At 33.0% G+C, this 15175-nt stretch overlaps 2 protein-coding genes across 2 annotated transcripts; both read right to left on the reverse strand.

Annotated features, from left to right (window-relative positions):
• Positions 1-1654: 1654 nt before the first annotated feature.
• On the reverse strand, positions 1655-5798 carry LOC123532950 (uncharacterized). The gene is made up of 6 exons (XM_045314571.2): positions 5517-5798; positions 4873-4960; positions 3641-3771; positions 3271-3355; positions 2647-2726; positions 1655-2170 (listed from the first exon to the last, which is right to left on the reverse strand). Exons 1-6 carry the CDS (start codon positions 5720-5722, stop codon positions 1933-1935), a joined length of 828 nt encoding a protein of 275 aa, XP_045170506.2. The 5' UTR covers positions 5723-5798; the 3' UTR covers positions 1655-1932.
• A 2688-nt stretch (positions 5799-8486) lies between these two features.
• LOC123532543 (uncharacterized) lies at positions 8487-14828 on the reverse strand. Its single transcript, XM_045314000.2, has 6 exons — positions 14629-14828; positions 13190-13277; positions 12758-12876; positions 12332-12416; positions 11914-12020; positions 8487-9854 (listed from the first exon to the last, which is right to left on the reverse strand). Exons 1-6 carry the CDS (start codon positions 14778-14780, stop codon positions 9509-9511), a joined length of 897 nt encoding a protein of 298 aa, XP_045169935.2. The 5' UTR covers positions 14781-14828; the 3' UTR covers positions 8487-9508.
• Between the last annotated feature and the right edge of the window lie 347 nt (positions 14829-15175).

A 15175-nucleotide genomic window follows, 5' to 3' on the forward strand; every position in this document is an offset into this window, starting at 1 on the left:
AAGACCCCAGCAAATTGGGAAGATTTTCTTTCAGAACCCATTTTTAATAGTCATAAATTTCATATAGGCAGAAAGCCTTTCTGCTTTAGAAATTTTATTAATAAAGGTGTCTTTTTAGTAAATGACTTTATGGGCAAAGATGGAAATCTGCTATCATTTGATTTGTTTCAAGAAATATATGAAATAGAAGGAAACAATTTCTTGTTATATAATAATATTGTATTGGCAATCCGAGCTTACTTACAAACCTTGCATGTTTCACATAAGGCGAAGAAGGAAAACTTTCCATTACAACCTCTTTTGTCTAAAGTTATTCTTAAACAAAAACAGGGATGTAGGTTTATGTACGACTCACTCGTGGTAACAAAACACAAACCAATATCTCGGCAAAAATGGATAAATGAGATAAATATGGTTAACTTTGACTGGCAAAACACGTATAGTCTACCTTTTAAAGTTACAACAGATCCAAAACTACAGTGGTTACAGTACAGAATCAATCACAGAATCTTAGGAATTAATCATCTTTGTTTCAAAATGGGTATTGTACATGATAACCAATGCTCCTTTTGTCATAGAGCTTCAGAAACTATTTTACATCTGTTTTACGAATGCCTATTTATAAACACATTCTGGTTAAATGTTAGAAATTGGATTCAAAGTAAATGTTCATCAATCATATTAGGTGCAAACTGGACAAATACTGATATTTTATTTGGTAATAGACTGTTTCCAGATGTACTTAACCTTGTCCTTATCTCATGTAAATCATATATTTATTACTGTAAAATGAAAAATGTTTTGCCAAACCTGGAAGGACTGAAAAAATGTATTAAATACTTATTTAAAGTAAATAAATACAGTGCAGTTAAAACTTTTAAGTTACAAAATTTCGAAAGTCAATGGAGACATTTCCTCCCGCTGATAGATTAGAAAATCTTTGAAAAGATACTGTGGTTACTGTTATACCAGTTTTATATAAATGCTCCTTTTTATACCTTTTATGCGCTTATATAAAAAGATTGAAAGTTAAAGCGCTTCTATATTATTTGTACCAGTTTAAAAATATGTTCCCCACTCCCTCCAAATAAATACCTGTCACACAGATAGAAGACTCACGCGCTAAACCCCCTTGCCTTTCTACTTCCTTTTCCTTTATTTAATTTTTTGTTGTTGTTGTTTTTTTTCCTGGAGTAGTCCTATTATATTGTTTTTAAGATATTACAGTATCAAGTAACAACCTTGTCTTACAAACCAGATTCTGCTACCTTTTGCGGTCTTTTTCTTTTTTTCTCTCTCTCTCTTAAACTCGGCGAATATTTCTATTGTCTTAAACAAATTGAAGATACTGATATTCACTGTACTTTATAACCTGACCACTGTCAAAATATTCTTTCTTAGTACATAGTGTTAGAATGGATTAGGTAAATTAGAAAAGGCATGAGTAAATTGTTATTAAGAATTAAGAAATATTATAAAGAAAATTTAAAAGAATAAAATTAACAAATTTTGTTATATATTAATCTTTTAGCTTTTAACACAGCCCTACAAAGAGAAACAACTTAGTCAGAAAATATGTATCGTTAACAATACTAGTAGCTTTTATCTCCCTTCAGTTATCTTGTTTATAAGTAGGAATAACTACAGCATTAGATATCTTTGCTGGCATTAGAATATTCACGACTGTTGTTGTTGTTATTCACTGACTTTGTCACTATGTATTATGTGCAGTCATCTGTTTGTAATTCTACATATCATGCTATTGATTTACTGAAAAATTTATGCTGTATTATGCTAACATGTAAAAGGAGTTTCTCTGGAAATAAAATATAAATTACAAAAAAAATTCATAATATTGAAGCAAGTGTAAATTCATGCCAAACTTCTAATGACTATATACAACAAAAGTCTTCTTATGCAATGTTAAGTGCATCAGTTCAGTTCTTTGCAGACTTCTCCATTGACTGAAAATGCTTGAACTGGACTACATCTGTTAGTCACTCCAGCACACGTCGAATTCTCCGAGTAAATAGAAACAGCAACATCCTTGTTAGTGGGAAATTTGCAGCTTCCGTTCCAGTTTCGAATAAACAGAACTTTGACAGGCTCTTGGTGACCATCGTATTCAATTTCGCATCTTTTGATAAAATCTCCATAGTTCGTATGACAACTACAAAAAAAGGGATATTATATAAATAAAGAATGCTCTACAGTTAAACACGTACAGTGTACAGAAGGAAAACACCCCTCAGCAATAAAAGGCAAACAGTTAAAGGAAACCAAAGATTCTCATATTCGCAGATGCATGTGCATGTAAATACTTTTCTAGGAATGCCAGCAGGATTTGACCTTCGGTATTCTCACTTTGCATATCACTTATTAATATTAAACAAGAATTCAAAAATAATTTTCTTTATTGCAAAATGTTTACATGCTTACTTTACATTGATAAAGATCTACACTGCAGTGTTGGAGTAAAATGCTGATCCAGAACGGAGATAATTGGTGATACCCGTTTGTTGTCCTGATATCGAGTATCAGCCGTTCGTGCCAAATGTTGCTTTTGTTAAAAAAAACTTTTGGATTTAATTTAGATCAATCATCAGTTCATAATGAATGTATGACTGAGAAACCGTTTCGTTTTACCTTTTCTTTGGTGTTTCAGTGGATGTTGGGATAGGTGTTGGTTCCGGTATGCAAGCGTGTTTTGATGTTATTGCAAATTTCTGAAAGGCAAATGGCACGGTAAAGTAACATTTTACACCATAAGGCTAAAGTTTTTTTACGAAAATCTCTACACGTAGTCGAAAGCTCGCATCGCTTCTATGGTTTTGTTGATATTTTAAGATCCAATTTATACGCAGTAACAATTAGCGTTTATTTACATTTGTTTTGAAAGTTCAATACACGTAAACCTATACATTATGTTTTTAAGTATATGTACATTTTGAACAGCTGAAATTTGGGTGGCAATGTTTTTTAATTTTCATTTGAGTGAGACAAAAGTGTAATTTGTTTTTTCGCAACTGTATTATTAATGCAAGTGTACATCAAGAGTCTATAAATACAGCTGATACTGTCAAAATGCATTTTAGGAAAAGAAGATACATTTGTACATTAATAATTGTACGTATGTGTAACTGTTATAATACTTACGCTATTAAGGACATATCGTAAAGTTATAATCATTATGTTTTACTGGGACAATCTGGGAAATTTTGTCTCGATTATAATGTTGCTAATCACGCTGTTCAAAGTAGTAACACGTACGTATGTAAGCTCTGGTCCTTCCCCGAAAACCTCTAGTTTGGGTATATCTGCAGCAGGGTCACAGACAAAAGACACTATCGAAGTCCTATGAAAGAAAAACACAACAACTTTCGAAATTGCATCTGTATACGTACGAGTTAATTCGTAATTGTTTTATCTTGTCTAATGATAATCATTCTACTATTTTCATCTTTTAGTCAAGATGTCATATTCGCAAAGCGCACTCATAAGGTCGTAAAGTAATGTAACAGAATATTTCTCACAAAAGAATCCTGAAGATAGCATTTTTCTTCATTAACCTTACTGCTCGAGGCTAATACGAGGCCAAGAGTTATTAATAACCTAAAACAATTAAAGCAATTGTATCTACCTCGTTTTACCAAAGTCGCCCAAACTGGTGTATACGCCAGCTAAGATACCTGAGGAAGCAAAATACGTCAAGTTAGCGCTGCTGGCGTCTCCGATGGCATATACATTGCCGATCCCATCATTCTGACAAGCCTGAAATTAGCAACAGCGAACGTTTACAATAAAATATATTTTCTCTGAGTGCAGTTCCATAGAACAAAAACAATTTATTATCAATTTATTTTTTTGTTTCCGATATATGTGTTTTGAACATTACTTAATGTTACAACCAGAATTATACTGTTAGTATAAATGTTTATGATTAGGTTATTATTTAAGTTTCTTGTTCTTAAATCTTTTCACAGGTGTATATTCAAATAAATAAAAAAAGTTAAAATGCCATACAGAACCTGATTTAGTCATTGATACGTAATATGTAGGCCGAAATTACTTTTTTAACTTGGTAATGTAACTGTTCCTATTCTTTGCGTGTCGGTGACTGTAATCAGTCCGACTTTACGGTGACTGTCATCAGTCCGATCAGTCCGACTTTACGGTGACTGTCATCAGTCCGATCAGTCAGACTTTACGGTGACTGTCATCAGTCCGACTTTACGGTGACTGCAATCAGTCTGACTTGAACTGAATCCATATTTATAATATAATTATATTGTGACTATATCAAAACGTATATGAAAATGATTAAACTCTGAATAACCAATAAGAAGAAGCAAGGAATGTGACAACGGGGACTGAAAATACTCCATATAAAGCAACAATTGTACCAAAGTGAACTGTAGACAATGACTGCGAAAATGTGACTGCAAACAGTACACAGGAAGCAACAAATGCGACAATATAAATTGAAAATAGTCCTTTAGATGCAAGAATTGTCACATGTAAACTGAAAAAGTTGGTAGGAAGCAAGAATTGTGATAATGTTTACTAAACAGTCGTTCGAAAGCAACAATTGTGACAATCAATGCCAACTCAAAGGTCCGTTAGAAGCTAGAACTATTTTTCTCTAATCTGGAATATATATCGTACTTTGTTAGAAAGAAAAGTATTTTAAATTCGGTCGCAAAATAAACATTGGATTGTGCGTGAGAGGTGTTGCCCTTTCCATTAACTCTCTGGGACAAACTTCATTAAACCCAGTCTGATATTATTAAGCAAAGCTGTGTTCTATACATTCAAATGTCTTACTTTCTAAGTTTTGTTTATATACAGTTTTCAGTGAAGAAATATACATACCGCTACATTTATGCATTTATCCTCGTTAAATGGGTAGCACGGGTTGAAGGAATAACCATACTGTCCATATGCTATTATATCTTTGATTCTAGGAAATAAAACCGTATTAGGTTACACATGTAACTTATTATCAAGGGAATAATAAAAATAAACATTATAACATTTCATCGTAATTTATGGCTATAAACGAACAATGAATGTTATACCCTTACGATGTGTTGCAATTACAGAGTAGTACTTTAAAAAATCAAATTATATAAAAATCCGTCTTGAGTTTTGTGTTCAATTTTTAGAATTGTTATTACAGTTTTCACTACTTGAGTGGTGTGATTAAATTAACTTACAAAGTGTAAATATATGGTTACCTCGAAAAGTCAAGTTAGGTGAGTGAAATAAGTAAGTAAAACAATTATATATCATATATACTATTACCTTAATGAAAGAAATATAACATTTACATGGTTTATTCTTATGTACGTTTACGTTGCAATTTCTACCAACGAAAAAAAATAGACCTGAATTTCTTTTAAATAATACGAAAGCTTTAGGCATTAACGTTACACGAAAGAGAGTATCGAATGCAAATTGATTTTGTTTTCATTCAGTATGTATGAAATAAGTAGTACTAAAATAATGTTACTTACAGAGGTGTTCCATCTTTATTCCCAAGCAAGGATAAGTCTATCTTGCTTCCGTTTTCAAACACGCATGCGCAGACACCCTGTTGTTCACAAGTGGTACTCTCAACAGTTGCAACTCCACAAAGCAACACGTATACCACACAAACAGAAAAAAACATTGACATACACTTCCTACTGAAGGGTACCGTCGATACCTCATGACTCTCCATATTTTCTTGATTTTTTTCTCTTTTCTTTGGTTTCAATTTTAGTGCGACAATAGATTAAATCTAGAGTTTATACCATACATATAAATATGGATATCTCTTTATCGTATTTAACAATATCTGGTATCAGTTTATTTTGTCCTAATTATTATATACGATACAAGCTGTGAGATGAATAAAATTATTATGATAATGAAAAGCACATGATTTCGACATTACACTACATTTTACAGTATTACATAGAATAGCTGAAATATGTTTAGGACTTTACATGACTATTTGCACATGTTGATTTTGATTATTTCAATATTTGTTCAATGAAATTTATAAATCACAATATGAAACAGATCAAATTAATCTAGAACACACGTTCAATATCAGTGTAGTACTCCATTGTAAACGGGTTTTTCAAATATAATTCATCTCTAAACTCTAAATTAAAAACAATTTTGTAATAGTAATTTATAGGCTAAGGTAACTCCAAACTGTTAAATTTTTTATTCATTTTTACGAATATGCAATCATATTTCAATGTTTAAGTAAGACGTCAAAAATCGACAGTCAGTGCCCTACTCACTTTAAAGGTGTACTTGACCACAATTGCATATTTGAAACATGAACAAATACTACATTTTATGCAAACATAAAATATGAACAAATACAACAGTTTATGCAAACATAAAATATGAACAAATACAACAGTTTATGCAAACATAAAATTAACAAGTTTACGTGAATTAACAGTACTATGCGTTTAATTAAAAATAGTACATGTTGTATACATGTATGGCTGAACACAGTATAAATGTGTATTACCACTAAAATCTGGAATCTTTTTTTTACACGATCGACTGTTAATGCAAGATATTTAATTATGAATGAAGCTCCACATACACAATTACTTTATATATCCAGTAAAGTTTAATATATTTGATGAGATTTTCTACATTTTGAAGTAAATATCTAAATGTAAAATATTTTAGTGAAAGCCGTTGGATCAATAACTAGTTTAACATTTTTCAGTTCTATTAGGAAGTTCAGATTTCTTACGCGTATCGGGTGGTACCTTGACGTTGCCTTACATAAGGTAATAGCAGACCAAAATAGTGTGTCTGAAGGCGATTGTTCCTTCAAGGGTGATTATTGCTCCATGAAGCTACAAACGTTTACACTATATGTGAATAGCGCAAAACAAATGCAATCTTTACATTGAACCGGCTAATTAATATTCTAATATGGGCCGATTTATTTCCATATTAAACAATATGAAAATGATTGAAATTGACACACACACATAGGCCTATAATACGTCAAAATTATTACGTCATAGCGTCAAACGTCACGGGTTTAAAGGTAGGAAATACTTGCTTATTTAAATTTTCCTTGGAACAACTACGGATCCGGGATCAAGACAAGTTTAGTAACTGCACCAACATTCGGCATGGCGACCATCGGAGGTGACGATTTTGTTAATACGTATAAATGCGTTGTCCGTAGCGTCACGATAAATTGCCCGGCTGCCGATTACGAGGAGAATTCATTAATGCCGGTCCGTATGAAATATAGTAAATAAAACTATTCAAGTATATTGCTAACACCATTTTCTCAAAATATTCACCCTGTTTACCCTTAACAGAAACTCACTTTTCCATAACATGAAAGTCGCAGAGTAGCCTACCCTTGGTATACCATGCAGACATCGATACACTGTGCTATCAAGGACGTTTCTGGAAGCCACGCCCAGTCAGCATTTGTTTTGGGCAAAAGAAAGCGAAAAACATCACATAGACTTAGGTCGGGCGAATATGTAGGGTGCTTGACCTGCTTGTTCTGTAATTACTGCTACACAATATTGCTCTTGTGTGCAAAGGGAGGTGCCCCGTAAACCAGTTGTGAACAACATTAAAAGTAGTGTTTATTAACTGAATTTAGAACTTTGTCCCTGTAAAACTTTCCAGTAATAGATATGCCGGGTGCACTGTGTATTTGCAGAACAAGGCCTTCGGAATTGAAGAAAATTGTAAGAAGAATCCATCTGCAACTTAGTCCTCTCTATGAAAACTGGTCGTTTTTGCCCTTTCCTTACCCACATTTTGTTGTTTATCCGCCTTTGAGGTGCAAAACCATACCCTGTGAAATATTCATCAAACCTCTTCAGCGATATATGACCATTTTGTGTCGATTCGCCGTAAAGCCCAACTCACTCACTCACTTTTATTTTGCGTTATTATAGATTATTAGACGTTATAAATCTTACTATCGATTTATAAGCTAATTTGATATTTCGCCTAGAAATTAAGCTTTCGCACTAAGTAATTTTGGAACGTATATTAAATGTAATTGAGACATAGACACTAAAAATCTAGATCTCATGATCTTTATATAAGCAAATGCAAATAAATATGTAAAGCTTAAATAAGAGAGAGAGAGAGAGAGAGAGAGAGAGAGAGAGAGAGAGAGAAAGAGAGAGTATCTTTATATAAGCAAATGCAAATAAATACGTAAAGCTTAAATAAGAGAGAGAGAGAGAGAGAGAGAGAGAGAGAGGGGGGGGGGGGGGGGGGGGAGGGAGAGAGAGAGAGAGATTCATATATGTAGTCGGTATAGAAACGTCAGAAGGAGACTGAAAGCATATTGGATGAAGTAAAAGAATATAAAAGAATATAAAAGAATATGCATTATGAATAAATTGATTACGATTTTAATCACTGTCCAGATACGTTTCAGCAGAAAACGCTTATCTGTAATAAACAAAATACAATGTACGTGTCTTTCCACATAACATTTATTAAACTCGTTACATAGGAAAGAAAGGTAAAGTCTCACATTTTTTTTAAAGATTTATTCAACTCGTTTAATAAATTCAGTATAAAAAATCTCACGTATAATGTCCTCTATCTATATCACAGGACGCTAGAATATAAATTGTCATTGATATTAATTTGGAACATAGCGAGATATGTTTTAACAAACTGGTATGTGTGTCGTTTATCAATCACTAAAATCTGTAATATGTTAAATCTGAGTGGGTTTAAAAGTTCCTCTTCATGGTTTTGCACTTTGTTTTGGGAGAAATACACTGTGGGGAATCACACGATCAAAATAATCTCTAAACCAAAGTTATATTTTGAAGAACATGAATAAATTTCCTGTCATGATAAGATATGAAATTTAAACGTAGTCTATCATGTGACTAATGAAAATTTTTAAATTAACATGTAGTTGACAATAATGATAGATGTCCTGTAGTTACAAACACTAAGGAAAATAATAAGTATCAGTTTCTTGAAGTGTTCCAGATAATCAAAAGGCTATTGTGATTGAAATCTATGTAGTTTTAGGATACATGTATATTGGGATATGATAGGCTATATTTTAAATTTACAGCAAAAGATTCTTGAATATTATCCAATATTATTCATATTTTTATTTTGGTTTAGAGATTATTTTGATCATGTGATTTCCCGCAGTGAAATACCCCCATCGAAATCTTGTGTTTTTTTAGGGTGTATGAATGTCCAGTTTAAGAAACTACATAATCAAACGAAACTGTGAAAACGTCTTGCACGCTGTTTTGATCAGTCATATAAGGCTAGTATCATAACTTTTAGAACACCCCTCGCTCTTTTAACCGTCTTTCGATGACTGTGTCTTTTTTCAAATTAAAGTGCAGCTGTTTACTGTAAAATAATATAACACAACACAGGTTTTTCCCCTAAACTTTGGGTGTACAATACTAAAACCGATATGGTTCTTTATTTAATAATTTTCGATTTATAAACCGATTACTCAGTAATGTTGAAATATGTAACAAAATAAAATTAACATTGCTATTTTAAGATGGTTATCAAAACAAATGCCTAATTTGTTTCCATTCGAAGTATTCTTCCTTGGATCAGTCACCGCTTTACAAACGTAACCATTGACCGAAAAGGCTTGTAGAGGATTGCAACTCGTCATGACATCATCACATGTAGAGTTATCTGTATTGTAAAGACTCAGAGCGACATCTTCGTTAGCGGGAAATTTACAGCTGCCGTCCCAGTCGTCAATGATTAAGACTTTTATTGACCCATCAGTACCATCATATGATTTAGAACATTTCTTTGTAAAGTCACCGAAATTTGTTAAACACCTGTAACAAATATATGAACTTTTAAGCGAAAATATTTAGAACTTTTTTCACTACAGCTAAGTCAAATTACAAAAAATGCATATTAAAAAGTTGTATTGCATTAAAATTGTTATTAGATAGTATTGTCACAAAAATTAGAACATAGCAGGAAAAGGAATAAAACCGTCATCTGCGCATCTTTCGATGTGTACCAACGTTGAATATTTTTCTCATTCACAATTATTTCTGACTCGAATATTTCACTGTAGTTTTTACAGATGTTGATTGATATACCACAAGCTGACTTCGAATAACACCACCACATTCGAATTTCCGTTTCTGTCAACGATACATACTCTTAATCAAAATGGAGAAAAACAAACACAGACTGACACATAAAGTCTATAAGTAATCGTATCATATGAGAGAAGAATGCTGTGACAGGGCGCAATATATCAATCATTTTCTATATGTAAATAGAAAATACAATCAAATACTTTTCGTATTTCAATAGTTTTGATATTAAAGAATATGCATATGTATCTTTTGTAATACATCTACAAGTTGATTCATCCCATCAGGGCTTAAAGTTGAAAGTTCGCTTGATTGGTGGTAAAGACAATTTTTGACTAGCCTGAATGCTATATACTAACAAACCTTAATTATATTTTTACAAAGCGATGATAAACACCTATTCATTCTTTCACAAATGTAGAATTAATTCATTTTAGCCATTTGTCTCATTGTATAGTCGTGATGTTATCGTAAGAAAATTGTAATTGTGTGAATTGTTGAAATAATACGCGGTATATTAATAAAATAAACAGCGGTAAAGTTTGCGACTAATTAATGAATATATGCTTAATATAACTGGGACTACAGTCTACGACACATAAAGTGGATTATCTAATATTTAGAAACAAGAAAACATCGGTAAAATCAATGGATGCTATCTGAACTATGATTCATCTCCAGCAAGTAGTTGTTGAGAAACAGTGTGAACAAGATATGCGAATCTCCTCACCGGAATCAAGATTCCTGTGAAGTTTTGCTGAATATCAGCCCAGGGTTGCACAGGAATACTCCAGACATGGATGGTGCTAGAGTATATTATTTTTGAATAATCAAAGGGCAATAACTCAGTGAAAAGATTATCTGACAGGAATGTGAAGGCAATATGCTCATCTCCTCTTGAGAGTTAAGCTTCCTATAAAGTTTCGCTTACTTAAGCAAACGGTTGCTGAGAAATACTCAAGACAAGGATAGCACTATAGTATACTAATGTTGAATAATCAAAAGGAAATAACTCAGGGAAAAATCATCTATCCGGGACATACAGCCATTATGCAAATCTCCTCTTATCAGTAAAATCTTCTGAGAAGGGACAAGAAATGGTACTTTAGTGTACTGATGTTGAATATTTAAAGGCCAATAATTCAGTGAAAAAATCATCCGACAGAAACACGAAGAAAACATGCGAACCTCTCTAAGAAAGTAACTGAATTCTAGGCATATACTCCGGACAAGAAATTGTGCTACAGTATACGTATGTTGAAAAACCAAACTAAGCGAAACATTATCCGACCAGAATATGAACATAACATGCGCATCTCCTTTAAATAGTGAAACTTCCTATGAAGTTTCGCTGAATTCGAGTCACTGGTTTCTGTGAAATACTCCAGACCGTCTGAAAGATGACGACAATACGCGCATCTCCTCTTGCGTATGTAGTTTCGCTAAATTCCAGTCAGTGGTTGCTGAGAAATACTCCGGACAAGAATTGTGGGACGGAGGTATGGACGGACTGGCAGATGCACAAAGCGGCGACTATATAGCTTAAAAACAATGGAAAGATTTATCAACTTATCTTATTATTAAAACAAACTGTCGCAAACTGCATTTTTTTGACATATGCACCTTCAGACGAGCTCCATTAACTGTTGAAATATAACAATCTCATTAGTACAATTTTAAAAAATACAAATATATGTATCAGACCTTCACCTTTTACCAGACTTCTTCTGTCACCGTTCATGCCTTACGCATGACTCAATATACATAGGTTAATCATTTTTCCTACCTTTCTCTTGGTTTTGGTGTTGGTGAAAATGTTGGTGTTGGCGTAAAGGTTGATGTAGAGGTTGATAGAGATGATGGACATGCGTATTTCGAAGTTACTGTAAATGCCTGTAACAAAATTGTAAGCTTCATAGAATAGAAATGGTGTTCTACACAAATTGTATTGCTATTTATATTGTTTACATTGTTTCAAATATATTCAAATTCTCGTGTAGCAATTAAACTTGTAGTTTCAATTCTTCAAATAGAATGCATTATTTTACTGAGAATTTCATGTTGACACCAATTAACCGTTTCAAGATCCTTCTGTTGAGACTGTTCCATGAAATCATTAACTGAATAATATTTAAGAAGTTGAACATTCAATAATTTAGGAAGCATTTAAAAGTTAATCTTATTTTACACGGAATCATACTCACATATGTTCCAGTAGAAACTTCTCCCGCAGCAGTATCTGTTGGAGGGTCTGCATTTGGATCACACTGAAATGTTACAGTACTTGACCTGCAAACAGTAAAAAATTAAGAATGAAAATTATCAGTGCCTTTATGATGGAGTCATTCAGAGCTTTTTTCACTTTTATTATTTTAATTGCACTGACATAATATAATATTCCATGATTAAGTTCTTTAGTATCTTGATAGTCTGTATGAACGATGCTAAGGCCGTTTTTCCTACAAGATAAAGTAATTAATGACTTCGAAATCAGATGCCACACATGAAGCTCATTTTTAACCCTCATCATGTTCTTGAATTAATCCTCGTCAGGTGAATCTCTTGCGCACACAACAGTAGGTTTGTATTTTAAAACGACATAAAGAAAACATACGGATGAACATACGTACCTAGCCCTGTCGTCAGAAACGTAAGTCCCTATCACGTTAGTGCCATCATATGATAGTGTGACTTTTGATGAATCTCCAATGTTATAATAAATGTTGTTGCTAGAGTCATACTGACAAGCCTGTTAAATGTGCAAATACATATATAGAGTTCGGTATTTAAAGTGACGTGATTAGAAGTGGTTGACCTTAATCAATTGGAAAAAAGGAGGCCCTTTAAATCCGTGTGAAATTATATGACAATTATACAAATAGATACCATTTTGGGCTGATATCTTGCATTTCAACAAAACATGACTGCTTAACATTTTTTTTGCAAGAAATATACACATATAATTTGGCTTAATCATTTTTATTTATAAAAACCGACGACGTTCCGATATATATTTTATGAATGCCTATCGGTATGAATACTTTAAAGTTTTTTATTCTTACCGCTGCGTTGACACATGTCCCTTCAGTGAATGGGTAACAGGGATTGAAGGAATATGCGTAGTTGTCCGGGGCAAACTGATCTTGCATCCTGAAATCAATACATCGTTTTTTATGTTTTCTTTTGTTTTGTAGGGTTTAACATCGCACCGACATAGTTGTAGGTCATATAACGACCTTCCGTTAGCCAGCTGGATGGCTTCCTATTATGAAGAATTCAATGACCCGAGTGTGGCCCGAACCCACATCGGTGAGGGACAAGTGATTTGAAGTCGGCTCCCTCACCACTCTGCCATGGAGCCCCCATTTTAAATTGTTTTGCTTTAACATGAGAAATACCACTTGTTTTCACCTGAAATACAACGACGTATTATTCAAAACAAAATCCTCAATAAAATACAGTTTTATTCTAAGAACATAAGTCAGTTCATGCAGGGACATTTCAATCATTTTCAACGTGGTATTAGCAATATACGAACCCGGATCACCACACTGCACAAACAACGCTGTTGTAAATATAAATACTTCAACATTTTCATCAAGTTTATTGCAATGACTGTAGTAAAATGATCTTATGATAAAAATATTTTAGTGATGTTTAAGAAGTTTTGGCCTTACGGGCTCGGGCACCAGCCGATTTCTCGGAATTCTGCAGACGTTATAACACGAACAAAACATGCGTACTACAGTTTTACATGAACAGTAGCTGGCTAGAATATGTTGAAACGGGATGTTAGAAAAAAATGAAAAGCGACCTTCAGCGACTCTTCTAATGTTTTCATCACGAGCCTACTAGACTAAAATTGCCAGCCAAGGTGAGTGTGATTCTTTTATTATGCATTTCAGAAGTTAATGTTACATTGTTTAATTAAATTAAAACATTGTGCGAGAATTGGCGTCTTGACTAAAAAGGAGAGTGAAAACATAAAGTTAAACTTTATCAAGTAGCATAAAGTAAAACAGCATTCTTTTAAATATATTTATATAATACAATGAAAAAATCGCAGCTACAAATGTATTGATTTTAATATTCATACCATTTGCTAAACAAAAGAAATAATACTACGTAAATCTAATTGGATAATACAGCTTGTAATATATCCGGCTAGTACATCGATGCTATGTTAACGGCTAGTAGCTGTAAAACTGCGTAACGTTTCTTTTACAAAATACAGCTGTAAACTGCATAAAACCAGATTAAAAACGTTTCTTTTACAAAGCACAGCTGTAAAACTGCATAAAACAAGATTAAAAACGTTTCTTTTAGCTGTAAAACTGCATAAAACCAGATTTAAAAACGTTTCTTTTAGCTGTAAACTGCATAAAACCGGATTAAAAACGTTTCTTTTACAAAGTACAAGCAGTTAACATGTTGATTCATGTTCACTATCATGTCTTTGCTTCAACAAAACCAAAGTATTAACGTATAAATTTGAACTTACAAAGGTGTTCCGTCTTGTCTACCGATTTGGGTTAAATCAACTGTTCCACTTCCGTCATCAAATCTGCATTTACATTGTCCATCTTGTATACAGCTTTTTCCTTCAATGAGGTTACACGTAAGAAGCAGAAAAACACATACAAACAATCTCATGTTATACGATTTGAATGAAGTAATGAGCTATATGTATAGCGTATATATACGTGTATGTCAAGCAGACTTTTATCGGTAGTTTATTTTATCAGTGTACTGATACAGTAACATTGATAACAGTATAAATATAGTGCGATGTATATTTCAACATCCATCATAGTAAAGCCTTGCGCACCCCTCAGAAAATGCAGGAGGATATTTTAGAAGAGAGGAACGCATGGTAACTTCCATAGTTAAATACAGTATAGCTATTTGTCTATTACATCTTCATTCTTTTTATACGATTTATAACGTTATCCTGTTGCAAAGGTTCATATGTTATTCACTTACAGGTTTTACCCCAAGTAAACTACTTTTAACTCGACATTTTTATCGGACTAAAATGTATTGCCTTC

Source organism: Mercenaria mercenaria, chromosome 11 (assembly GCF_021730395.1).
Source record: "Mercenaria mercenaria strain notata chromosome 11, MADL_Memer_1, whole genome shotgun sequence".
In the NCBI taxonomy this organism is placed as follows: Eukaryota; Metazoa; Mollusca; class Bivalvia; order Venerida; family Veneridae; genus Mercenaria; species Mercenaria mercenaria.